At 50.6% G+C, this 27,433-nt stretch overlaps 2 protein-coding genes across 3 annotated transcripts; one reads left to right on the top strand and one right to left on the bottom strand.

Annotated features, from left to right (window-relative positions):
* Positions 1-173: 173 nt before the first annotated feature.
* Positions 174-6,843, bottom strand: XKR5 (XK related 5). Its single transcript, XM_052809980.1, is given in 8 exon segments — positions 174-2,712; positions 4,029-4,140; positions 4,570-4,739; positions 4,867-5,076; positions 5,839-6,020; positions 6,127-6,274; positions 6,277-6,309; positions 6,749-6,843. Coding segments are annotated over 8 exon segments (2,004 nt in total). The 5' UTR covers positions 6,807-6,843; the 3' UTR covers positions 174-1,621.
* A 990-nt stretch (positions 6,844-7,833) lies between these two features.
* Positions 7,834-21,278, top strand: DEFB1 (defensin beta 1). Of its 2 annotated transcripts, XM_052810337.1 has the most exons (6): positions 7,834-9,460; positions 10,025-10,136; positions 10,501-10,627; positions 18,726-18,812; positions 20,887-21,013; positions 21,136-21,278. In XM_052810337.1, the coding sequence occupies exons 1-3, from the start codon at positions 9,434-9,436 to the stop codon at positions 10,623-10,625; spliced, it is 264 nt and encodes an 87-aa protein (XP_052666297.1). In that variant the 5' UTR covers positions 7,834-9,433; the 3' UTR covers positions 10,626-10,627; positions 18,726-18,812; positions 20,887-21,013; positions 21,136-21,278. The 2 variants fall into 2 exon arrangements, 1 of the variants encoding a protein (XP_052666297.1); XR_008238561.1 differs by lacking the exons at positions 7,834-9,460; positions 10,025-10,136; positions 10,501-10,627 and adding an exon at positions 17,734-17,962.
* The last annotated feature ends 6,155 nt before the right edge of the window (positions 21,279-27,433 follow it).

Here is a 27,433-nt window from a genome sequence, read left to right as displayed (position 1 = left end):
AGAAAACAGGAAAATGGAGTTGCAAAGGTGAGGGGATGTCACATCCAGCCAGGAAGCTGTGCAGCAGATCGCTTGCAAAGCAGCAGGAGAGCAAGGTCCAACATCCCCTACAGCAAGGTCCAGAGGACCTCTCCACGCTTACGTGCGCCCCGAACACGAGACACAGACACGGCAAAGGCTGGTTTGTTTTTTAAAGCGTCATTATATATTATCAAAGGTAGCAAACCAAACTAGATAAAAATTTCCATAATGCCACAGCAGCTCTGCTGCCTTCTGCGTGATGCACATAGTGAGGAGGACTCTGGAAAAGCCGCTGCGTCTGCTTCCCCCCTGCAGAGCGCAGCCACAGCACGGCGGTGCTGGCTCCCAACGGACACACGGAGCTTTCACCGCGTTGGAAAAGCGGCTTCACACCGAAACCAGCACCAATTGGGTTTTCACTGCCCAGATCAGCTTGAAGAATCGTCTGGCTGGGTCAATCCTGAGCAGCCAATGCTACGTGGAAGCTTTTTTTAATAATTCATGGCATGCCTGTCCTTCCTGCTGCCTTTCCTGCCCCATGGCAACACCAGAGTCCTGCCCGCAGCAGGACAACAGCTGGAGGACACGGCCAGATGTGCACCAGCTGGCACCCATGAGTTCACTGGTGAAGCCAGCTGACCAGACCTCAATCAACACGTCAAGCCACGTCCTGGGCACAAACCCATGTCGGCTGGAAGCATTAGCTATTTCTGAGGCCACTGTATCGAGGCTTTTAGTTCCCGATATAAATAAATCCTGCCTGCAGTGGGGATTTTATGGTGGCGGGAGTATGCAGATCTGTTTTGAGATTTGGCTTGAGGCTTAATTTAGGAGGGAGCAGCCAGACAGACCTGGATTATCTGCAGCTGGGTGGAAGGGGGCAAGGAAGAGGCTGGGCAGAAAAGGCCACCTGAGGAAGCGGGATGGTGGGCAAGCAAGCAGGACGTCATGGCTTTTGTCTACAATTCAGGGTCCTGAGGTTGTGATCTGCAGTATGAGGAGGGTCTGGGCTCCTATGTGGTCCCAGCAAATGGAGTTGGTAAAGCTCTCAAGATGAACCTGGTGGGGGAAAAATAAATGAAGCGCTGCTGAGCCTTACTTTAGGGCTTACTCTGCCCAGAAGGAAGGGCATCTGAGAGTAAAACTCATTATTTTTCTGGTTGAGGCACTTATTTGTCCTGAGAAGGCTCCTGCTTTGGCCAGCCCCTGGAGACAGCAGCCAGATCTCCACGCTGGGACAGGCCAGCAGCTTGTATAGGCACTTGTTAGAGGACACGCTTCAAGACGTTGTCACAAATATATCAAAGGCAGTATGCTCCAGCTGCCTAGCAGGACTGTTACATAAATAAGTTTAAATACCTAAACCTGGACTTTTAAGGCTTTTTAAGACCTTTGAAGCTCTCCGAAACTGTGAGTAGAAGATGCAGTGGGAGGGACGGTGATGTCCTAGCGATGGAGGACCACATCTGCCTGGCGGCAGGGGCACCATGGGGACAGTCTTCACGGCCAGCATTAACATCCCACCACCTCCTGCCGTACCCTATCAACGAGACAGCCACCCCAGTGCTGACCCGAGGTGACAGTGCAGCAATTTACAGGGTCACTCCAGCAACCCAGACGGGTCTGTCCCCTCTCCCAGCTCCCCCAGTCCTTGCTGTGGGCACCTAGGGTCAGCCTTGGGTGTGGAGGTGAAGCACGGTGGCCTCAGCTTGCTCCTCACGACGGTCCCCTGTGTGCCACAAGGGTTGGTGTCCCAAAGGCAATGCCACCCCGTGAAGCCACCCTCTGGTCCCAGGGGCTCCGGGCCCTTTTTGGGGGGACCTGCCACCCCGCAGCCGCTCACGCCGCTGAGGGAAGAGCTGCTTTGCAGATGCTTGTGGGCACAAGCGCCCAGGATTGGGCTGATGCTCGCCATCTCGAGGGATGAATCCCCTCCTCCTCCTCCTCCTCCCTGGCAGCCTGGGGAAGGCTGGGCTTCGCCATCCCTTTGCACCAGGGCCATGCACGTAGAGGTGGCGGTCCCCACGCCGGGAGAGGCGATTCCTCCCGTGCTCGCGCTGAAATACACAGAGGAGCCCTCGGCCAGATCCTGGGAGAAGCTGCTGGGAAAGGATACGGCCAGGTGAAAACCAGGCTCCTGCCCTGCTCCGTCCTCCCGTGCCATTCTCGCAGCGCCGGCGCTGGGTTTGCTGTCTCCTCCGTTCCCCGCTGCCTGCAATTTCTCATCAGTCAGACCCGATTCAACACCCTGAGGACCGATTTCCCTTGCGGGGAGGGAAAGATTTGCCCCAGGCTCAACGCTGGCAGGTTTCCCCATCACCCATCCTCCGGGGTAAACCTCTCCCGCGCCACCATCTCCAAAAGCTGCATTGATCTTGGACATATCTCCTGTCTTCAAGGCCAGCTTTACCAGCAGCCAGTGGTGATGGTTTGTCCAGCTGTCCTCCAAACACCCTCTGAATTGCAGGAGCGATGAGCTGTTCTCATTTTTGAGATCTGCTGTGGTCCCTTCCCCTGCCAAGGACTCTCCATCTCCCAAAATTCCCAAACTCTGCCCTGCTTGGGAGCTGTCTCCAGCAACCTCGTCATCACCGGCAGCCGCAGCACTGCAGGTTGTCTCCACGAAGCCCTGCCAGATCTCTGCGGACTTGGGATGGAGCAGGCTGTAATAAACCACCAGAGCTGCGGCACCTGAAAAGAGCAGAAAGGTGTCAAGGGACGAGGTCCAGCAGTGTTTTTGTGAGGTGTGGAGCAGAGACCAGACCTCGCTGCCACCTCCAGATCAACAGACCCTTTGCAGAGATGCTGCTGGGCATCAGGTGTCTGAGCAGCTGGTCTTTCAAGCATTTTTAGGGATGCAAGAATCCCACTCGAGCAGCTTTCGGGAAAGGGAGTGCTGAGCACACTTTCAAGATCGAATTTAATCTAGATTGATTTGCAGGCTGATAGGTGCACAGCGAGGCAGCCTCTGAGCACCAGCAGACAGGGCACAGGGCAGGGAGGAGGTGTGTGATGCAGGAATCCTTCCCATCTTGCAGCATCCCTGTCCTCTAACCTTCCTACTTCTATCCTAAACTCGTTCAAGGCCAGCAAAATTGCTGCTTTTCCAAGCCCAAACGTGTCCTTTCTCGAACACGGTTGATGTGCGTGCAGCCGGTCTGGGCAGACGCACAAAGCCCAGCATGCCGGCGGTACAGCTTCCCTCTGCCCTCATCCCGCCGGGAAAACCTGAGCCTGGTGGGGACCTCACGCAGCAAACAGCAACTCCCATCCTCGCCCGGTGCCGGTTTTGCAAACAGAGGTGCCGAAGGGCTGTTTTCAAGCATCGTACAACCTCTCCCCTCCTTCAGCTGAGTGAGTTGTGCGTTAAAGCTTTAGGGAATTAAATGCACCGGCTGGCCAGAGCTGCTGCCTGCTTTACGGGCAGGGTATGGGCAAGGTATGGAGTACCTTCTCCCATCACGTACCAAAAAGTCCTCCCCATGGACCCAAAAAGCATTTCCATTTACAAAAGCAGCCCCGGTCTTTGAAAGAAAACAGGGTGGGAGAAAGCTGCTGTAGTTCTGCATGGTCCCGCACCAGCGTGTTTCCAAAACGTACCCAGTGATGGCTCATCAGTCACAAGCCACCTTCATAAATCATCGGTATATGCTCAAATGAAAATGTTTCCCTGCAGTGATCCCCTGTGTCATACCACTGCCTGCACTGATCACCAAGCACCAAGAAAACACAGATGTGCTTCAAAATATTGTATTTGGCAGCAGTACCTGAGCCATTTGGTGACACCTTGATCATTTCTGCAAGCCTCCCTCTTCAGGGATGGGCTTTAAGAAACGATGAAGAAATGAAACTCAAGGTGGATTCACGTATTATCAAATACATTCAGACGTTTAAGCTGGAAGAAATACAGCAAACAGTCTGATGCAACTAAAATAACCCATAATGTTCATTTACTCAAGCTACTCTTGAAACATGCAATCCAGGCTCTAAAAACAAGCAGATCTTACCTATTACAGACCCTGACATGATGGCCGCGGTCATGCACAGGCTGTTCCTCAGCTCTGCCTGCAGGAACCGGGTGGCCAGCAGCAGCAGGAGGGTGTTTTCCATCAGCATTATCTGCAGAGCAGAAGGAAAAGAGTTGTCACTTTTATCCTTCTGATGGCTTTAGACGCGCTTCCGATGACAGAAAATACCCAGTTTCTAGATTTTGGTGATTTATTTTGCACCTAACTTATCACTTAAAACATAAGGGTTGCTGAACAGGACTTACTGCAAGGTCTCGACCTTTTTTTACCATGAAAAATAACTCCGGCAGAGCAGCACGGCCGCTCTGGTGTTATTGAGACATTGTATGGCTGCTGCTGAGAAACCAAAGCCAGCGCAGAAGCTGCATCCACCTTGGTGACCACGTAGCTTTGTCAGGACATGGGAAATGCTGGATTTTTATCAAGTGGTGATATGAGAGATGAGAAAGGAGAGTCTGAAGCTATTGCTTCTCCCCAGCAGCTGCACCCATGTGGAATACCGAATATCCCGGGTACTTACGGCATAAAACGCAGCCATCCTGTTCTTGGAGGGACCGGGCCGGACATTAACGTAGCAGAAGATGTACACGGCTCCCACCAGGCAATTGAACAGCCTCCAGCGGCAGGGCTGGGCCACGATATCCGTCTGCTGGGCCACCAGCCAGAAGGCCATGAGCAACCAGTGGATACCTGCAAGGGGAAGGGACTGAAAGGGCAAAGCCGTTCCTGGGGGAGGCTGCAAAGCGCTCCAGTACCAGGAGCATCCCCGTGACTGACAGCGGGACGGGACATGGGGAAGATGATCACAAGGTCTTACCTGCCACAGCAAAAACCCAGAAGGAATACAGCCTGGCAAAGAGCACCAGGGCCAAGACCCTGGTCCCCAGCATCCCCGTCCTCCAGAGCAGCAGGCAGAGGATGGCCGCGGCCGGTGGGAAGAGGTGACCGGGTTTCATCAGGCAGGAGAAGCAGCTGTAGGAAACCAAAGCCCAGGCAAAGGAGAGCAGGGACAGCCCCGCGCTGACACCTGCACGGGGCCAGGGCCAGTCAGGCACTCTGAAGGATGCCCAACGGCATTGTAGGACCGTATCTCAATGTTAAGGAGCCGTTGGTAGCGCGGCACCCCGATACAAGCACGGCACCCCGTTACAAGCCAGACACCCCGCTGTCCTGCAGACTGGAGTATTTCAACCAGTTCCTGCTGAATCTGGTCTCCTTTGCACGCTCGGTATTTCCCCGCTGAACTCCTCTGACCGCTCTCTCCCACAGGCAGAGCTCTGCAGCGGCAGGGCAGCTCCATCTCTGGTCACTGCGATCGGACCAGACACTGACACTGACTTGAGCGAGACTTTGCGCACACCGTGACTCCACACCCCAACTTCTCCCTTCGCGCACCTGAAAGTTCACCTTTTCTACAAAGCAGCCCCCAAACCCTAAATGCTCAGCACTGCGCTGTGGTTAGGGCTGGACCATCACTAGGAAGACGTGTTGGGTTCAAACTCAACCAAGGGGCTGTCTGCCGCGGAGGTCTCCTATACGCTGCAGGGAATGACCGTACCGGCCAGGAAAAGCCATGGATAGCTCAGAGACTCCTCCGTGTTCGACCACAGCAGATCTGCAAGCCACATTTCTCCCTTCTGCTTTGCGCTGGGGCTTTCCAGCCCCTTTGCAGAGCGTTCCTCCATCCAGAGCCTGCCCCGCACCCCCCCGGGTGGGCACACGCGTCCCCCACCCGAACGCATCACCCCTCTGCAACTCGCAGCATCTTCCCGGGAAACTCCGCGCTCACCGGGGACGAAGCCCGCTGGGTCGACGGCCACGACAACGTAGGCCTGCAGCAGGAGGTGAGGCAGGGTCTGCAGCAGGGCTTCCAGAAGCCGCAGCACACACACGTCCCCGTGCTGGGTCAGCACCTCCCCGGCACGGGCACTGGCTCCCTTCTCTGCCGCCATCCGCAAAACATCCCAGTACCTGCAAAAGTCACCGCGATGGGATGTCCACCTTGGTTTTGGCAGGGTTGGGACTGCACTTGGGCCGGCGAGGGGGGGCTGGATGGACCGTGGGGAACATCTCTTACCGCTTCCAGAGGCCCAGCTGCAGGAGGTGGAGTGCCAGGAGCCAGCAGTCGGGCGGACGGCCGTCCGCCCTGAACCAGAGGATGCTGAGGAGCTGAGCCGCGTAGCCGGGTACCACGCAGGCGACGGTCAGCCCGAACCAGCCCAGCTGCCGTGGACGAGGTAGTGGATGATGGCGCAGAGCCCTGGAGAACGGCAGAGAAGCGGTGCTGAGGGATGCCACGGCCACGCACCCAGCAACTGAAAGGGGCTACCCACAACCCGCCCCAAATTCAAGTCCCAGTCGCCGAGGGGGTTCGCAGCCCTTGTCCCCGTCTTATCTCCAGTTGCCGGCTTTCGGTGGCTTGTCAGCTGTGGCACAGCCATCGCCGCCGAGGGGCCCGGCCTGAGGAAGGGCTCTGATAAAAAGCGCTCGGACAAGGGCTCATGCTCCAAGTAAATTTAAAAATAAAAAAAAAAAAATTAAAAAAAATTCAATTTTTCAACTGAAAAAAAAGAAAATGGCTCGGGTTTGCCCTGGGTGGCTGCAAAATGGGGGTGGGGGGGGAGGCTGCCCCCCCTCTGCGTGTGCGCAGCCCCGCGCAGTCCCCCCCCCCTCCCCGCGCATCCTGCGCGCTCACTTACGCGCTCCGCGCTCCGCCGCCAGCAGCGCCAGGCAGAGCCCCGGGAAAGCTCCGCGCATCCTGCGCGCCCCTTCCGCGGCGGGGGAGGAGGAGGAGGAGGAGGAGGAGGGGAGGGGAGGGGAGGGGAGGAGGAGGAGGAGGGGGAAGAAGAAGAAGAAGAAAGAAGAAGAAGAAGAAGAAGGAGGAGGAGGAGGAGGAGAAGGAGGAGGGGAGGGGAGGAGGAGAAGGGGAGGGGAGGAGGAGGAGAAAGAGGAGGAGGGGAGGGGAGGAGGAGGAGGAGGGGGAAGAAGAAGAAGAAGAAAGAAGAAGAAGAAGAAGGAGGAGGAGGAGGAGAAGGGGAGGAGGAGGACGAGGAGGAGGAGGAGGAGGAGGAGAAGGGGGAGGAGGGGAGGGGAGGAGGAGGAGGAGGGGGATGAAGAAGGAGAAGAAAGAAGAAGAAGAAGAAGAAGAAGAAGAAGAAGAAGAAGAAGGAGGAGGAGGAGAAGGGGGAGGAGGGGGAGGAGGGGGGGAGGAGGAGGAGGGGAAAGAAGAAGAAGAAAGAAGAAGAAGGAGGAGGAGGAGGAGGAGGAAGAGGAGGAGGAGGAGAAAGAGGAGGAGGGGAGGGGAGGAGGAGGAGGGGGAAGAAGAAGAAGAAGAAGAAGAAAAAGAAAAAGGAGGAGGAGGAGGAACCGGGGCCGGTCCCTCCCCGCCCGCCCCGGCTCAGCCTCTTTTCTCTTCCCGCCAGACAATGTTACGTCACGTTGCTTGCGTCACGCCGGCTCCTGGGGGTCTTGCGGCCCCACAGCGCGGCGGCGGTCGCAGCAGCCCGAGAGCCCTGGGGTTGCGGTGCATTGGCACAAGCCCGTCCCAACGTCCCCCAAGCCGAGGTGTCCCTGCACAAGTCCGTCCCGGGGGGGTTCCCCGGGTCCTTGTGCATTTGCACAAGGGACGTGCGTCTGCCGCAGGGGTGAGCGCTAGGTGGCAGCCGGGACCTGAGATGCACAGAGCCAGGAATTAATTCAGTTATTTTCTTCCACCCCCACCCAAGAGATAAAACCTTTGTGAAACGTGATCCCGACCGTTGGTGGTTGCAGGTGGCCTTGTGTGTGCGGAGATGTGACCTATCTGCTTTTTTTTTTTTCCCTCAACCTCCAGCCTTGCAGACTCCATCCCCTGGGAAGCACGTGGTTTTTAGAAATTAAATCCTCAGCGAGTCGCTACAGGAAAGGCCACTGAAGGGGTTTTTAATTAGGTCCAAATATCATCTAAAGTTTCGTCATTGCTTTCGCAAAATCGTGCAGGAACCTCCCAAAGCTTTGCACATCAGCCGGGCTGTCGGGATGTCCGTGTGTTTGGGGGCTTTCGCGCATTTGCTGTTGTTTGTTGAAATTTTAGCGAGTTTCTTTGCAACCCTGGGAACAAAGCCTGGATTTTGCTGCTTAACAGAAGCAACATTTCTCACCCATTCAGCTGGGTCCCAGAGCATGGACTTTTTGAAATATGAAAGCTCGGTTTCCAGGGTTCTCTATAGGTGCCCAGTACATTATGCCTGTCCCTGCCACACTCTATAACACCCCTCTTCGATATTTGCATGTGAGCGATGAACTCAGTCTCCCGTGCGTGCTCAGGGCCGTGGACGTGCTGCTGGCCGGGAAGCCAAACTGCTCAGAGATGTCATTGCCTGATCGTCCCTCCTCGAGGGAGCATCACCAGGGTCTCTGCTCACTCTCCAGCACTGGCTTTTACCAAGCACGTAAGATCTTTGCATCCTCAACTCCAGTGTTTGGATTTGGTGGATGGTGGGTTAAAAAAGTCACGGGTGGAAGGGATAGCCTGCTTTGCCTCTTGTCCCGCTGCCATGTCCGTATTCAGCAAAGTGTTTCATTAACTAACAACGTTGAGCTGTTGGGCCCAGCTCCAGCGAAGCATTTTAATAAAGTTAGGGGTGTAAATAAGGCTCTGGACCCGAGTAAAGTTCAGTCTTGGTTGTCTCCGAGCCTTGTCCTCCGCAGTTTATAGTGTAACAAATACCAAACGGCCCATTCCTAAAAAACCCAACTTTTTGCATGCAAAGCACAACGAAGGCTCTAACGGGCACCAAAGCCTCTTCCAAAGCTGAGGGCGGGCTGTTGAAGAACCGTCTTTGCTTGCAAATCCAGCAGTGAGGAAGTCGCAAGGGTTCGTGCAGGTGCAATGCGGTGTCACCCTTCGTGTCACCCGCAGAAGACGTGTGAACCTCATCGTCTCATCCCCCCTGCCCTCCGTCGGCATCATTCCCGGGAAGGAGCCACCCCGAGGTGCCTCAACTGTCTTTTCTCAGTCTCAAAGTGACTGATGATAAAATCGGTCCCTCCTCCTTGCCCCAAGGCTTTGTTCCAAGCCAGGAATAAATTCCCATGCCACATGAGACGTGCCATTACCACCCCAAAACAATGCCAGGCAGAGAAGGAGAAAGCCAGAAAGCCTTCCAGAAGATATTCCCAGAGCTAGCCACCGTCCCCAGTTTCACTGCCAACTCCCAGTTGCTCTGGCTGCCATCCAGCCACTGGTTTGGCTGCACTTTTCTCTGCTGGATTTCAGCGCCCAGGAGCCTCTCTTGCTAAAAAACCCCTCAAGTCTCCAATGAAGCTACATCCAGATGATGGTGAAGTCACCTCTCCACATTTTATTTAGCGACCTTAGCAAATGAAGGTCCTCCAGCTCCTCCATGCAAAGCTGTTTCTCCAACCTTCAGGTGATTTTTGGGGAGTCTCTGCTGCACCTTCTCATATTTTAACCCCCTCTTGAAGTGGGAGCGTGAGTAGTTGCAGAGACCTGTTAGCTGTGCTTCTGGAGCTGCACACAGAGAGGTATAACTTCATGGTGGGGCTGATTCTGGATTCAGTCTCTATGTGGCTTTGGGCATATCTTTTTGGGGGTCTAAAATGGGAACAAATATCCTTTCTCTGCAGAGTCTGGATTTTTGGAGGCAAAGATGCATCTTACCGAAATCTGAGTGTGCAAATACCTTGAAGTGAACTGGGCCTTGTGCATGTGGTTGTTGCTCTGGCTAAATGGTTGCTGAAATATCTGCCTGCCTGTGCTATTTGTGGAGGAGATGGTGCTTTGGATCAGGACATGGGAACAAGCAGGTGTTGGTGTTAAGAGGATAATTCCTTTCAGGGTGGAGACATTGTAATTAGACGTTACAATGTGCATCCTTTACATATATTATTTGGATCCAAACATGATTGCTAAATCCCTGCAGGTCGCATTCATCAAAGCCTTATAAGTACAGGTTAATTCCTTCCTCTTGCAGAGTCTCTTGGTGCCAGCAGCTTTGTGGTGGAGCTCCACAATGTCAACCAAAGCCGTGAAGATACTCTTCCTGCTGCTGCTCCTTCTCCCCATGGTGTCCCAGGCTGCTGCAGGTAAGTGTAAATACAACCGATGGGCATTTCTGTGTTTGGGAAACAGGGAGAGATTCTGTAAATGAGGAATGAACTTGTGATATGTGCACAGGGGGTGTGATAATTGGCATCGAACCTGCCTGCCTAGCACTGAATAGTCCAACTCCAGTTAGCCATTTCAGTGCGAAGGGGAGAGAGCATCACGGTTTGCAGAACTCACGACTGCTTTCAGACGTGGCAGCAAAACTCAACAGCAGGTTGACGACCTCCCTGAGATGCCACTTGTGCTATCTGCAGATCGAGCTGTTGCAAACAGGGGGACAGGCTTTCTTCACGCGTGCAAATCCAAGGAAAGATGCTTACCAGCTCTTTTTCTCAATTACAGTGTCAGACACTGTGACGTGTCGGAAGATCAAGGGCGAGTGTGCGTTCCTGCTGTGTCCCTTGTTTAAGAGAGCCACCGGTACCTGCTACAACGGACTGGCAAAGTGCTGCAGGCCCTTATGGTAGCAGTAGGGTAGTTTTGTCCTTCTTTACATGGGTATGTGTTGGGTTTGGTGCTGTCTTTCCTCAGAGCTGGTGGAAGTTACTTTTGCATGTGGCCACGTGTCTGCTCTTCACCCGCGTATCCACACCTGAGAAATCACTGTGTGGCACATCCTCATCCACCGGACACTGTCCCTCCAGTGTCACCAAGACAGGGTTGAAGTGGCAGCCTGAAACTGGGCAGCTCCTCTCCTCTCCCTGCCAAGGGTGGTTTGCGGTGGGAATCAGGAAGATTTCCTCCTCGCGTTGGGATGTGTCCCGTGTGATGCTGAGGTACCACAGCGAGCCTCATCCACCCCCTATGCTCTCCTGAGGCAGGGCACCTAGGGAGCCCTGATGGCCTCGGTTGCCACCCTGGTGTCCCAGGGGAAGAGCACGAGGCTGATTTCCAGCCATGGAAGAAGTTTAGTTGGGAAGGGGCTCCCTGTTATGGCCCTGCTCCTTCACCTTGGTCGAGCCCATGGAGCTCGTGGTGAGGTGTGGAGGGCTGGTGCTAGGCAAGGCTCAGGTCTGACAGTGCAGCCCACGGGACCTTCCTCCAGCTCTTGGGCTTCTGCGTTGCCCTTTTCCCCCACCACATGCCAAAGAGGTGCGGGGCAGGGACACCGCTGCTTTCTCTCCCCGCGTCTCTCCCACCTTGTCCCTGGCTCAGGAGTCTCTGCCTTCATCCTCACCAGCCAGGTCCTGCATGGTGAGGTCCCAGCCCCGCTGGCCAGACCTTGTCTCTCCCCTGGGACACCGAGTTGCTCCTGCCAATGTAATATTTAGAAATATCTTGGTTAACGTCTGTTCACTTGCCCACCTTCTCCATGCAGGATGGCTGCCTTTCCTCAACAGATGGGTAAAGGTGAAATACAACCCTCATTTTCCCATCTTCCCTGTAGGACTCCTTTTCTCTTCCGTAAGACTATTTATTTCCCATATCCCCTTATAATCATCTCGAGAGAAGGTCTTTTACCTTCCACCTTTCCCATCCTGTATCCTCAGAAGATGTTGTCCTGGCTCGGTCATCTGTCCAGCTTCTCAGAGGACACCTGGCTGGTTCAGACCCCGTTCTGGAGGGGAGGTCTGGTCAACTCTCATTTGACTCATTTGACATCATCTATCGTGATACAGCAAGGGCTGGAGCCTGAAGTCTTCAGGGATGCTCTCTTGCAGGCTCTGCAAAATATCTCAGCCTTCCAGTATTGAAGCGATCTGTGCTCTTTTTCTCTCCTCTAACACATATTTGCTGTGTCCAAAGAGACTGTGGTTCGCAAACTATTTGAGTTTTGTAAAGATCTAATAAAGCATGAGTAATAACACTAAGTGCTTTAAGCAATTAATTGGTGAGGAGTGTTTTAATCTCTCCAGTTTCTGAGGTCTGGGGCCTAGGTCCTGCGGATCTTATATCCAGCCACATCTCATCGGCAGGCGTCTCCAAAACCTGGGAAAGGTTTTCTAGGTCATCTCCTACCTGAGCCCAAGTCAAGAGGAGATTTGATTAACTCCACGGTCAGGGAGCTCAGGTTTGTTCAGCCCGGGAAGATGGCTTAAAAAAATCTCATCAGACATCTGTGCTGCTTTTGGTGTAGCAGCTTCTCTAGTCCTGCACGTGCATGGCAGCTGACATAATTGCATACCACGTTGCTACCGTCAGAGGAAAAAATAATTAATAATAATAATCAAGCTCTCCAAGCCCAAAGGTGCTATTCAAACCTTAATCACTCCTTCCATCCAGGGATTTGAAGGTCCTTTATACTCATGAACTGAGGCTTGTACCACCCGTAGGGGGTAGCTGAGCAAACAGAAAGTGCCTGCTGTTGTGATTAAGCCATGCTCTTCCACCGGGGATTAATTTTAACCCTTGTAGTTCAGGAATAAGAAATAATAATAGCAGAAAGCAGGTGTTTGGTGGTATGCCAAAAAGTTGCAGTGACTCTCACGGGGCTGGCTTTCAGGAATAATAAGTGAGACTCCTCAGTGGTTGTACAATCATTGCAGTTAGGAAATTGAGTGCTTTACAGTCTATGCAAGAGTTGCTACTCACGTTGCACTGATGAAGAAACTGGGGCGCAGAATGGGGAAGCGCCAGCAAGGTCGTTGCCTCCTGGTCACCCACGGCCAGGAGGAGGAGAAAGATCTTGGGACTTGTGCTTTGGCATCCTAAATTGTTTATCCCCTTTGAAAATAAATGCAGGCATCATTAACAAAATAGCATGCAAAATCATTCTTAATTGACAATTGATCCTTTGGTGTAGAGCATGACTGCTGGCCACCACATCCTGGAAATCTGAATAGCCATGTCATGGCTACTATGTGCCAGGCATGGAAAAAATCTCTTCTTCACAGAATTCAGGAAGATTTACTCCATGGGAAAGATGGATAATGTAAGAGTCAGGTCTATACAGAGCTGGAAATTCCTTCATTGTTTGAAGGATGTTCACAGCCTGAGGCTCAGTGGAACCCAACGAGAGTGGGGATTTGGACAGCCCATGCTTTACTCATCCAGTGGACAGGAAAAACGAGGAGCATCAAAACCACCTGCACAGCTACATGCCCCAATTAGCACTGCCCCTGTGGAGAGGAGAGGAGATAGTAAAGGCAAAGGGAGTCTTGGCTTGCCTACAGATCATTTCACATGGACCCAGCTGGTCCTCATGTGTTGAACCACCTGTGTGCACTTGTTTCAACCAGTGTTTTGCTACACACCCTAGCTGCAAATATTTCACAACACCTTAGAGAAGGGTTTAAGCAATAGTCCCTCCCTGATGGACCCAGATAGCGGGTCACATCTTTTGCAGATCATTCCCCTGCTCGAGGCGATGCAGCAGAGCAGTTGTGAGGGGTGATTGTGGATGATGTTAGGAGATGCAGAGATCAAATTTTTGTTGCAGTAAAAGGGTAATTCTTAGAACCACTAGTCCTTGCACCCACAAGAAGAGTTGCCTTCCTGGATTTTGTGATGAGTGGTGCGAAGGACCTAGTTCAAAAGTTGCTTGTGAGAGCTGCTCTGTAAAAGTGACCACAGTACGATTAGGCTTAACCATGTCGCAGGACCAAATACATTCAATAGGTGAATATTTAATCTCAAAAAAGCAAAAATGAGGAAAGAAAAGTACCAAAAGGAGCAGTCCAGAGGAGCAAGAAGCCTGCAGGTGGCCTGAAAGCTGTTAAAAAGGCTGTGCTAGAAACCTCAGTAAAATATTTGCTTTGACTGGGAAAGAAAACAAAGAGATCTAAGAAAAATTGCTGTAGGGCATGAAGGGCAAGTCAAGGGAAGCTCTCGCAGGGAAGAGCTCAGTGGTGAACAAGCACCTGACAGAGGAGAACAGCAACTCCCATAAACATGGCAGGTCAGCTTCAAGTAAGAAAGAAGGCTAAAAAGGAAAGTGAAGATCCCTTTGCAACAGACGCCTGAACTGATAGCAGAAATGTCTGTAAATGCGTGGAAAGCAGGAAGCCATTGGGGGAGTTCTTGATGAGAAAGGAGTAGGAGGAGTCTTAGGGGTGGTATGCTGTAGCTCAATATACTCTTCTGTCCATGGCAAGATAGTAAAGGCTATAATAAAAATAAAATTGCTGAGCACGGGCTGTGAATTTCTGGACGTTGCTGGCACAGGAGGCTCTGCAGGTAGGCAACACCAGCAAGCCCAAAAAGGGTTAGACAAATTCATGGACAGCAAGTCCTTAAACGGGTAGTGAAAGGATGGGCGAGGATGTCCCCTGCAACATCCCTAATTTTGCAATTATGGATGCTGGGGCAAAATGGGAGGACAGGCCCACAGATAGTGCCCAAGCTCACATGCTGTCCCTGAATAGCAGGGAAGACATAGAAAGAAAAGGCACAGAGAAGCAAAGAGAAGACAAGGAAAGGGGTTGCAAAGAAAAAGGAAAACCAGCATCCAGAGACAGGCAAGGGACGGTACTCAGTGTCTGGACCCAGGCCAGTGGCAATATGCTGCCAATTGCGGTGTTTAATTGCAAGCAATGAATCTGTAAACCATTTTTGTGCCCAGTTATGAGCTGTGAATGAAAATGTACAGCCCTTGGAAGAGCCTGTGGTCTGACCTGCTTGATGGAAGTGCCCATGCAAAGGTCACAGCGGGGACTTCAGCTGCTGAGAGCTTTCTCATGGAGAAACCTCTGAGAAACACCCTGACGGGATTGCTCACATATCCCTCGATTTTGAGTTGGGTGCCCATTGATGCGAGCCTCCACAGGATTTGGCTTTTGCTGGCAGGCTGAAATCCTTTCCACACTCAATTCATTAACTATTTGATTAATTCAGTTGCTCTCTGGATCATCTGTCATTGGATGGCTTTGCTTTGCAGAACTGTTACCCCAGCAAGTCCCTGTTTTGCCAGCTGTGACACCTGAGTGTTGACAGACTGATCGCTCACAAGACCTAAGCTACTGCTTCATGCTCTTGGACGTGCAGAAACTGCAGCGAGCCCAGGGCAGGCAGTGAAAAAAGCATTAACCATAAGTAGGTTAGCCTCGAGGTCTATAAAACCTTCCGCATTTGGAGAGAAACCAGGAGCAAATATATTCACGCTAAAATGGCAAAAGGAACCAGAGCAATGTCTTCTACAGTTGAAGACCGTATTCTGCTCCTCACTCTGCTGAGAGGCGTAAATCAGAAGAAACTCTGCTGAAATCGTTGCACCAACTTCTGACATCGTGAAGATCAGAATCCATCCATGGCTGGGCGTGGAAAGACTCACCAAAAGGAAACGGTGCTGATCTTCTAGCCGCCTTCTTCTTGATAGCCCATTGCCAAAAGGTCCCAGGGTCTAATCCTGCTGGGCACCAGACACTAGAGGCAGAAGGAGGCTTTCCCCTCTTTTCTACGCAAGATGCACACTGGAAAATCTGCCACAGATTTGTTGAGGCAGAGATTGCTTTCTCCTCCTCTCTGGCAATATCGCAGTGGTCCAGGAGGCTGTGCTGTAAGACAGCAGGGATGGACTTATCATCTCCTCTGACGAAGGACTGCACGACCTGTATATCTGCTTCTGAACTGGTGGCCAAGATCTGCCTACGGGCATTGCAGAACACGGAAGGTGCATTTGTACCACTATGTTACACACACACTTTGGGGTCCCATGAAGCATCTAAAAACTGCCTTTTCTATCTTTTGTCCCTCTGTGCCTCAGCCTGGTGACACCACTTTGCTCAAGTACAGATGATAAGCAGCATTGCCTGACCCCTCAAATTAAGTGAGGAAAGCTGGCATAGCCTAGCAGGTCCTTTCCAGGCATATAGTATTGGGAGCATCCAAACACATGGCAGTCCTTATACCTCGTCCTTGAAATACAGAAGATAGCAACTCTTGCTCCAGTATCTCCTTGAGAAGGTAGACCAACAGCAGCAGAAGCTACAGAATAATAAATGTAAACTCCTGCCCATGTCTGACAACTTCACCCGGCATGGGTTTTTTGTTCAAACTGACCAGGGCTCATACCAAAGAGGAAGGTCCCTGGAAAACCAGCATGACGGAAAATGAAAAGGAATATTTAAAACATCACATCATTGGGGTGGTTTGAGTAATAATTTCCATAAATAGATGCGGCTTAAAATGTCTTACGTATGGTGGAGGTAATTAGTACTGAAAATGTTTTGGTGCAAAAGTTAAAAAAAAACCCCAAAACACCTTTTCCTTTTTTCTTTTTTATTCATAACTATATATTTCTATTTTACTTTCTCACTTTTTTCCTACCATTCCCTACTGCAGATCTTTTCCATGTTCTTAATCAAAATAGAGACAATTGTCCAAATATTCCCTTCCAACAGCAGAAATTATGTAATATTAATGACAGCTCATTAATCCTCTTTCTGAATTTCCAAAGAACCCCTAACTTCCCATTTAATGCAGTTCTTTTTAACCTAATTCCAGCTGATTATTTTTCTTTTTATGGTGACGTATTTTTCATATTTGTAAGGAATTAATATGAAACCTCTGAAAATAGATGGAGACAGTGCTTCCTCACTAGAGCACTGTGGGCATTTAAGGAGAAATTCCTGCTGGGATTTATTTGTAAATGAAATAACTGGCTAGTTCATTAATAACACTCAGATACACGTGACTATCTTCATCAGAACCTGAAGAGCATTGCTGCAGAAGGCAAAATAGAGCTAGAAATCGTTGCATACCCCTCAAAAAACTGCTTGACATTATATTAAAATCTACTTTTTTTTTCCCTTTTCTTTTCAAGTTACAAGACCAAAGGCAAACTTAAGCCCAGCACCTTTCCATAATTTAGCCATAGGCTCTAAAATAACCCCGGTACAGCTATGCCAGGGAATCAAACAGGGCAGGACCTGGGCACCGAAGCACAAACCTTTCTACTGTGCAATTCTCAGAGCTGCCCCCGGCACAAGCTTGGCTCTTGCGCTCTCCCTGCAATTTCCAGATGCAGTCTAAAGGCTGGCAGAGACCAGGGACTGTTCCCAGCAGGCAATTTAGGTGAAGCCAATCCATGTTGGAGGCTGAGTTTAATAGTATGGCCATGGCCAGACTCTGCTTTTTGGCCTGGAGATAAACCTGGTGCAGGTTAGCTCCCTAGCAGAGATACGACCGTCAAGTAGCAACCCCTTGTGTGCTCAAAGAGCAGTTAAATTGAATAACAACTGGCACTGCTCATGCCGAAGCCTACCTGAACTGTGCAGCTTCAATATAGCTTCAAGTTTATGATTTTCTTCCATCCTACAGGGACCAAAAGCTGTGAATGGAAGGCACGTCTTTGAAAGATACCTGCTCTGTGGACATCTGAGTGGACATCTGCTGGGTAAATCCCACCAAACCCCACTATGTACCATTCCCCTGAGGGATCCCATCACACAGCATCAGCTTCCAGACGAGGTGTACAGAATGACCTTCCAGGAGCACAGCAGCCTGTACGGCTGATTTTATTGTGCTGGAGAGCAACTGCCACCAAGCCTCAGCCGGCAAGCAGACGATATATGGCGCAGAAACCTTGAGCGAGCTGCTGTGGCCAAACACGTTGAAGAAACGGAGGTGGCCCAAGGCAGTTTGCATGCAGCTCAGCGCATTTCCCGAGGCGATGCTGCAATATTTTGAAAGCGATACCTCGGTTCCTCATAGGAGGACGGTAACGGGGAGGATTCATTGGACCTCCCTGATGCTCCCCAAAACCGTGGGGATTGTCTGATTGGCCACCAGAAGGCTGTGAAGATCAAGCGTCCTTCATCACCCTCCAGAAACAGCATAAAGCCAAGCTCTGCTCCTTCATCTTAATGCATCTGGGTGGCTGACACTGATCCAAGGACTGTTCCAACCTAGAGCCTCCTCTTACCTGGTAACGACTGAAATCTTCTCATTATTCAGCCTCTCTTAAAGAGTTCTGTCCTTCTTAAATGCGCTGGAGACTTTATATCTTTCACATATAGCTGCATTTCACTGTTATAGCCTTAACCGTGCAGTGACTCCAGTCTATCAAGAGTCACTTCTAGAGATTTCAAGTATCGATAAGGGAGAAGAGTTTTTGTCGGCTGTGGGAAGAGAGCTGAGAAGAAATGCAAACACTCATAAATTTATCCTGGAAATCATGTAACTCTTGAGCTGAAGGAAAAGCAACAGCCTCTAAGCAAGAATAGGGAGAAGCTATAGGGTTTTAACTTAAATGTGAAGGAATTTTTTTCTGCTTTTTTTTATTAGAAAAGCTTGAGAACACACATTAGGTTGTTTTCTATAAATACAGTAAAAATTGTCTTATTTTTCTTTCTGAATTAACAGCTTTAACTTGCATAAGGCAAACCAAATTTATTGCAATGCATTGCAAAATATCAAGCAATCTAGGATAAATACCTGGTTAATTAATACATTAATTAAAAGGGGCTTTAAAATTGTATTTTTCTGCGTGCCAGCTTCTTCCTGTGCCACAATCCTATGTATGCTTCAGGGAACCCTTAGGTCAATAGACATTACTATAAACAAAATGTGTAATACCTCTTCTAGATAATGCTTGGTCTTGAAGAACATTTCTGTATGTCACTTCTCAGCCCACTATGATTGCGTAGGGACAACCCTCTTACTAATGTCTTGGTCTCCTCTCTCCGTAGTGACGGGAGTTCCCAGTCCACCCTCTGCCATGAAAATCCTTTCCTTTCTCTTTGCTCTTCTCTTGGTGGTGTTTCACGGAGCTGCAGGTAAGGTGTAAATGAAGATGAGGGGCTATATAGAAGAAGATATTGGTGTATTATAAAGGTTTCCTGTCTCCTTTGGGAAGTGGCCAAGCTGCCTCCTGCAAAGAATCTTCACACACATCATCAAAACCTGTTGGCAGATTACAGATACTACGTAAGATTAGCAGGCAAACTTTCCAAACATCAGTTCAATGCCTTTGCTACTCCTCTGAAAATCCAGTCTGAGTTGAAAGCACTAGGGGCAATGCCAAAATTACCATTCAGCGCCAGCATTTTCCCCATGAAAGCTTGCAGACTCACGCTTAAATCACTTTGTCTCTGGGTCACCTTAAAACAAACCACTCAATCAAATATTCTGAAGCCACACAGGAAGAAAAGGAATCTGGTCCCGTGCTTTCCAAATATCCTTTGCTTCAGGACCTTGTACGTGGGGTGGGGAGGCCGAAGAGCGTGAGTTAAGACTGAAATGCTACCGGTAGCTTCTGCTCAGTGCAGAAACCTGTGCAACTGTAAGTGCTGGTGTAAGGCTGTGCCTGTTGCGGGGATGCAAAGGAGTCTGGAACCCCAAACCCACCTTATTGTCCAGAAAAAGGGACTGTGTTTCAACACCATCCCTGAAAACGGCACAATCTCTGTGGGAACAGGAGGGAAAGTGCTCTCCGGGGAAGTAAGGATGGGACAAGACTGATGAATTGCAGAAGACCGGGAACATAGGAGAAGTGTCATATATGCTTGTCTGATCTTATTCTTACCTGGGCCTCTGCTTACGGCAGTTCTCATAGGCAGGACACTGGGCAAAGTGTTCCTTTGGTCTGTTTTATGTCCTTATTTGACATACAGATACACACAGTGGATGTTTGGGCTGTTTTCAGTAAGACCTATCTTCTGGGTATACTAACGCAAGAAATTTATCTTGAAGAAAGTGTTTCTGAGAGCTGGGACTGCTCATAATCACCTCTGAAATGTCCCACAGGCAGATATTTTGGGACCAGAAGTGTTTTATTGAGCCTTCCCAGCACTGTTTTATTTCTGCCTGGGATTTTCTGGGTACTGCCGTGTGTGCATGCACCACGCCACTCACGTGCTGTGAATCTAACACACTAGGGATGCGCTGGATTTACTGTACATGTGTAATATTCATGGTCTGTTTGCTGGAACAAGCGCTCCACTTTCTGGATATGCTGGACTTAGTGTGGTTGCATGGATGAGCTGTGAAACTGGAATTAATTGGTTCATGTTCAGTCAATCGGGTGCATCCAGAATGCATCAGCCTGCCAGGCTACATCTCTATTAATCAACCAAACAGGACCAGGCAACATGCTACCTAGTTGGTAGTCTGCTCTCTAGGGTAATTTTGACCCCTGACAACTAGCACTTTCACAGATAAAACCTGTTCTGGGAATAGCACAGGCTGGTGGCCATTCCCAAAAGGCAATCTGAATGTGGATATCCTATTTTAATGGGGAAGAAAGTTTAGCCATATAGATAAAAGCAATGCCATGCTGCTCAGCCTCAGACCCAGAGGGCAATGCCTGGCATGCTCTGTTTACTAGCATGGAAGTGGTCATTCTGCATGCATTGTTGAGTTTATCCGTGTACGGGGGCCATCTATATGGACTACAAGACACCAGGACCTGTTTTGAGACATGGGTGAAATTTATAGGGAGGGAAATAGGCCAAATCTATGGAAATCCAGACGCACAGAAATCTTCATCTTTCTGCCCCTAGAAGTGGCAGCCTCCCAGCTGAGCTGGTGCATCTCTCCTTAATTATGACCTACAAGACTTTAAGAGCTGGCAAGTGTCCACTTACTGTTCTCTATCAGGTCTCTGGTGTTTGTCCCTGAAATCTGAGTTCCTAAGAGAGTCCTGGGCTTGGACACACAGATCTTACATCTGAAGAAGGGATTAGAGCATTTTCTCGATTGTTCTGCCCACAGACCTCCTCCTCTGAAGGTTGCATTAGGACTGTCATGACTTTGGGCACCGGTGTGGCATGGTGTCAGCTCACAGGAATTTAGCAAAATACAAACCCCTGCCAGAAACAATTGTCTCCTGCCTTTTTTTTTATGGTACAGGCTTTGTAAAATCTCCAAGACCTTTTATACGATGTGGATATCGTGGGACTTTCTGCTTCCCTGGGGTATGCCCTCGTGGCAACACTTATCTGGGGATATGTCGTTCGGGGCAGTCTTGCTGTAAATGGTAAGTTTAGGATTTAACTGGGGCAAAGATGAGTTTCCAAATTTTCAGTTAAGTCCTGTGTAGCAGGATTTTCTCCATCAACGTAAGCCTGAAAACCCTGAAATATTCTTTCCTTTCTGTAGGTTGTAGTGTGGTTAATTGCAGAAGATCTGCAGGGATCTGGGGATGATCACTTTTTACATCATTGGATTCAGGGTACTGTTGTACCGGTCATGAAGGATTTGTCATTCTTCTTTCAATAAAAGCAAGATCTGGGGACATTGTATGGCTGCCGTGTGTGGTGGTGTCATTCATTTCTCTAGAAGTGTTATTTCCTTTAGAAATTTGAACAAGGATTCTGAAATCAGGTTAAACCTACCGGGAATGCATAGTTTACCAAAATATTTTCACCTCTTGGGTTGCTGATCGAAGGAGTGCTGGCATGTTCTCCACCCATGACTGCTAGGAATCCTCTGCCGTGACCAAAGCTGGGGTCAGTCACGGTTTCTGTAGGGAGCACAAAAGTTTTCTCCAGTGTGATGCATCTGAAAAATTTGGGTTCCCACCTCCTGGTCCAGAGCTTTCAGACCTGGGAACAGCATCCTGTTTCCTTATAGGAACTAGGAAGGACACACTGAGCAAAACAAAAGGAGGCAGGTGACCCCACTTTAAAATTTGAAGCCTGGTTTTACCTTTAGTTATTTTGGCTGATATAAATTTGGACTAAACCTGCAAAATTCGTATCAGCTGCAGTAGCGAATCAGGAGATGGGAATTAGACCTACGACATCGCTTGAGACAATCAGACAACGTGTACGAAAGGCCAATACCCCTGCTACTTCAATCACTCCTCTTGCAAGAGGTTTCTCCTGTCCTGCCCTGAACCCTAATAGAAAACGCAGAAGGTGCAGGTTGCTCAGTGAGCTCCCGTCTCTGCAGCTGCTCTTGCATGGTCAGGAGCATCCTTGTGCAGACAAATCAGCCTTTGGACTACCACCCGGTGGCTGTGGCCAGTAAATAGTTTTCTGCCCTGAGACTAGTTGGCATGTACAGCCAAACTCAGCCTCCAAAGCAGGACAACCTCAGCCTGTTCCCAACTGTCCTGTGCTCATGCTGTCTCCTGAGTCCTGCCCGGCTATTGCCAGGGACTGAACCCAGGCCAACGAGCACTGTGCCAGAGCAACCCTGGGGCTTAGCACAGGCCAAGGACCTTTCTGAAACATCAGACTGGATGTAGCTACCTCTGCCCACAAGCAGAGGGAATTTAATAGCAGACATGGTCAGGCCAAGCTAGCTGCTCTTAGGGCACATCTTTGGGGGTAAGGGGAGTACGTGTATGTCCAAAATAGAGTGGGAACTGACCTCAGCTCTCCCATGGCCTGTGTGAAGGGCAGCACTCAGGGATGCTCAGCAAAGGTGGGAGCAGTGATGGTTGGCTTTTTAAGGGAAACAACCAACCCAAGTGCCTACATGCAAAGGACTGACTCGAAGTCCCGAGCTTGCCATTTGTTGCAGAGCATCTGGGCTCCCTTCAAAGCAGATGTTTCTGCAAATGACTCTGCCACCAGTGAAACCACAGCCTTGTGAAGGGCAGGAAACTGGGCCAACGGCCACCTTGCAGGGATCCCCCTGGATGGAGACCTGAGGAAGTTGCCAAGTGGAACCGAACCAGCAATTTACGGTTTATGTCCTAAGAAGTTTTGCACAATCCACAGTAGGTGAGTGCTTCTTTCACAAACTGGAATGGCACAAGATGTTTTGCTCAAGGGCTGAGGACTTTGCAGAGAGGGTTCAGCCCTTGTTATTTTAGATTCAGCTCTGGAGACAATCCAGTGTCTGTAGCCAGCATCAGGCAGAACACCGTATCATCACGCTTTTAGCTCACCGCCACAAATAGCTGCCCTTGCATTTATCGCTGGGGAACGGCTTCAAGAGCCAGCTTAGAGTGAAACGCAGGCTGAAACCTCACCCCTTAGGATCCATGCTGCACATCTCCTCCCTGCTTCTTACCCCAATTCCATCTCCCCACCACTCTGTGCATGTTTGAATTCATCTTGACAGCTCTTCCGAGGAGGTAGAGATGCTGCTGAGGATGGAATAAAAAATACCGGACAGATAGCATCAGAACTGGTGGAGTGGGACTGTCCGTGCCATGACCAGATGCAAGGGTATGCAGCTAAATAAGCTAATGCTTATTTCAGATACACATCAAGCCCTTGCTGGAATGGCTGGTCATGCAAAATCACAGTTTGTGCCACTAGGACTCTACTACATCCCCCAACGGTACTGCCGTCACTCTTTTAGCACGGCCCCTCTCTCTCTGCGCAGGTCTGAGAGAGGGCATTGTTTCGTGGCACAAAGGCATGAAGAATACGAGATCTGCTCACCCCAGTGCCCCAGCAGCCCTCTTTGCACGTGAAGCTTCACTGGAGAAGACAGAAGCTCCCGTCACCTCCCTGGGGGCACAGCAGTGCTAGCAGCACTGTCTGGGGCTCTCTTTTCCGTAGTGTTTTTGCTCAGTCACGGCTGCTCGGTGTGGCCTGACGTCTGTCATAGAGCTGATGAACGTGGATCAGGACGTGGAGTTGTGAGCTCAGCCCGGCGTCAAGGTGAGCACACACAAGTGTTCAGGGAGGGCTTGGGTGTGCACGGGGCAGGACCAGTCCCCGTAAACAGCTTCGATGCAACTGCCCGGGGTGAGACCGAGATGGCTGGCCTCAGGAACAGGCTGGTTTAGTGTTGGTTTGCATGAGTCTGAAATGTCAGGGGAGGTGACCAACTATCAGTGTCCTTCTTGTAGTCACAGTACACAGAAATAACATTTCCTTAGAAGCGGTCTGTGGAATTAGCAGGTTTTTTGTTTCAGGAGGGACTGGCAAAGAGATGGGAAGTCTATACAGAGAAGCCACTGTCATCTGGGGTGGGTTCATCTGCAATTAATATTAGATGGCAATGTTCCCTTTATAAACCATGACAGAGAAACACGAGTTTTTAAAGTGGGATTTGCCAAGCCTATCTTGGATATCACCATGAAGATGAAGCGATTTGTGCTCTGTCTGCTGTGGAAGGAGCAGGAGGTGAAGAGCCCAGCCCTACTGCTTCATCACTGCAAAAATCTGCTTGTGGCCAGCTGAGTCCTGCCCTTGGTATGTACTGACAGGCACTCTTGTTTCAGCTCTGTCACCTCAGTCCCCTTAAGCACAGCAGCAGGCACTGGCAAGCTGCTTTGCTAAGCGGGATGGTACCTTGGAAGAGCAATGGCTGGTGGCCTCCTCCTGAACCCTCCACAGCTCCCAACCTCGTGTCACAGGTGAGTCCCTGCAAGAGGACATCTGTCTCCCAGCAAAGTTTGGGACCAACCTGCTGGTTCCATGGCTCCTTCCAAACATGCAGCGGCTGTCTTCCACCATTTCTGCAGTGGTTGGATCACACAGGCACTTGGCATCTTGACAAAGTGGGAGAAGGAAAGGCCCAGCTGCCAACCTCCACTGCCAAAATCCCAGCCCCTGGTAGGTGGGAGGATCACGAGTACTCTTCTGAACATCAGAAGAGGAAACCCAAAACTCAGTGTTGTGGTTTAACCCCAGCCGGTAACGAAGCACCATGCAGCTGCTCACTCACTCCCCTGCCGCAGTGGGATGGGGGAGAGAACCAGAACGTAAAAGGTAAAACTCGTGGGTTGAGATAAGAACAGTTTAATAGAACAGACAGGAAGAAAATAATAATGATAATAATATTAATACAATGACAATAATAATAATAAAAGAATTGGAATATACTAAATAAGTGATGCACAATGTAATTGCTCACCACTTGCTGACCGATGCCCACTTAGTTCCCGAGCAGCAATCTGCCTCCCCAGGCCAATGTCCCCCAGTTTATATACTGGACATGACGTCACATGGTATGGAATACCCCTTTGGCCACTTTGGGTCAGCTGCCCCGGCTATGTTGCCTCCCAACTTCTTGTGCCCCTCCAGCCTTCTTGCTGGCTGGGTGTGAGAAGCTGAAAAATCCTTGACTTTAGACTAAATATTACTTAGCAACAACTGAAAACATCAGTGTTATCAACATTCTTCTCATACTGAACCCAAAACGTAACACTATACCAGATACTAAAAAGAAAATTAACTCTATCCCAGCCGAAACCAGGACACTCAAGCATGCAGCACAGCCCCCTCCGGACAGGCAAGGATTGTCACTTGTCCTGGTGGCGTGCTGATCCAACAGCTACAGCCAGAAAAAGGGAAAAGGCCTTGGCCCAATTTTTTATGTCTGCTGAGCTGTCATGGCATCAGAACCACAGGAGGTGATGGACTGGGAGCAACTGCATCTGGTGGTCAGGCTCCTTACAGAGCTTCATTAAGGTGGCAATTAACTACATCTCTGTGCTGTTGCTCTTCAACACATACACTAGCTCAGTTTTGGGGTGGTGGACGAAATAAGAAGCTGTACTGAGTGCCCCGCTCCTGACCACCGTGGCAGAGAAGCGTTGGCTGCCAAGCTATCCCCCCGGAGACAGACCTGCAAATGCTTTATACAATTTCCCTCACTGGGGAGAGAAATTGAGGCAGGAAAGGGCAATGAAATATGATGAGGCATTGGGATAAAAGGCATATTCTTGTAACCACTCATCGAATATACATTATGCATGAGTATGTTTTTAATATATATACACACACACATACATACAAATGCTTGATGAATCCTCAACAAGGCTGAAAAAGTATATGAAGATGGCACCATCGATACATTGAGAACCAATAAAGGGTTACATACAGCAAACTTAACACAACAAAGTCACAATTAAAGCTTTTCATTCATGGGATTGCCAGCTGAACAGAGATGTCATCCCATGTGGCGTCTTCCCAGTTATTTTCAAGTGAAGCATAAAGAGCACGCTTCACTTGGGGGGAAGAATACAGAGCTCCTTTGTGTTGTGAAAGCAGATTGCTTGCCAAGGTCTAACGAACAGGGGTGCAGTGTGTCCCAAGAGGTGTCCAGCAAACCACAGCACCGAATGGCCCTTACGCAAGGCAGGATGACACAAGACCTCGGGCTGGAGGTCTGGGAATCCTTCTCAGAGGTGTCAGAAGAGGAAAGCGATGCTTCTTTTTCTCTGGCGGGGGGAGAAACAGGAAAAGGAGTTTTTGGGCTGGACTTTCTGAGGTGTCAGCCATCCCAAGGGACACTTTGCCACGTGGAGAGACCAGCTGGCTGGGACCAAACTGCTGCTGCTGCCATCAGGAGCCGAGAGGCTGCGGGAGGCTCCTACCCTCGGGCTGTCGAGCGTGTCCTCCCACTGGTGACGGGTCACATCTTCTCCTGGACGGGCTGTCCCCTCTCCTCAGTCCCATCCCGGTGCAGGTCCTACACGACCCGCAGGCAGGGACCCTCCCGTTCATCTCTGCCTCCTTTCTCTTCTCCCCAGAGCTGTGACCCCGGCGGCGATTCCCAGCCATGCGGATCTTGCCTCTCCTCTGTGCTCTCCTTCTCCTGATGCTCCAGGGAGCAGCAGGTAAGAAATATGTGGGGGAATGTGGAGGATCTGTCCTTTGTCAATATTTTGTAGGGAGGATATGCCGGCTGAGATGATGAGTCACATGTGACTTCTGGTTGCTGTGGCATCTCCCCTGGGGTCCCTCACACCCCATACCTTTACGAAAAGGCTCCTGCTGCAGGTCCTGCAGCTGGGACCGGAGCTGGGACCTTGTAACAAAGCTCTTGCCCTCCAGGGATGAGGATTTGCCACCTTCTCTGTACACCCCGGCCCATGCCTTTCTGAGTCAGCAGCACTGGGCAAAGCAGCCCTGCTGGAGAGGAGGAGGAGAGAGGAAGGCAAATCCTGCTCCTACCCTCCGTGTCCTCCCTTGTGCCAGGAGGGAGACAGCAAACATGTTGGAAAGCCTCTCCCAGAGGCTGATGAGAGATGGTAGTGTGTGCCTCCCATCCAAGCGCCATAAACATCACCTTGATTTCTGCTTCAGACGCCTGCCCGGCTGTTCGTGGCAGGGGACTGTCAGGGGTGGGCTAATGCTGGCCACGCAGGGACCAGGGGCTGCGCTCAGCACCTTGGCAGGACCACGCCGAAGGTCTCCTCTTTCCGCACTCTGCAGGGCTGTCCCTTGCTCGAGGATCACCCCAGGACTGTGAGCGCCGTGGGGGCTTCTGCTCTCACGGGTCGTGCCCGCCAGGGATCGGTCGCGTTGGCATTTGCTCTGAGCAAGAATTCTGCTGTCGGAGGTAGGTTCAGGGCTGCCCGAAGGGCTGAGGATGCTTTCTGTTGGGGTGAGAGGTGAGGCTGTTGGAGAAAGAGGGGGGAATATGCAGCCCAAGGGCACGGGGACAACCCTGACCCCTCACTGCTGCCCTGGTTCGGACAGGCACTGCCAGACTTTTCCTCCTGCAGACGATGGTATCCCTGATGGGCTCCTGGCTCCCC

The sequence above is a fragment of the Harpia harpyja genome, chromosome 15, assembly GCF_026419915.1.
Source record: "Harpia harpyja isolate bHarHar1 chromosome 15, bHarHar1 primary haplotype, whole genome shotgun sequence".
In the NCBI taxonomy this organism is placed as follows: Eukaryota; Metazoa; Chordata; class Aves; order Accipitriformes; family Accipitridae; genus Harpia; species Harpia harpyja.
The sequence above is the reverse complement of the archived record's forward strand: the minus strand, read 5'-3'. Positions and strand labels throughout refer to the sequence as shown.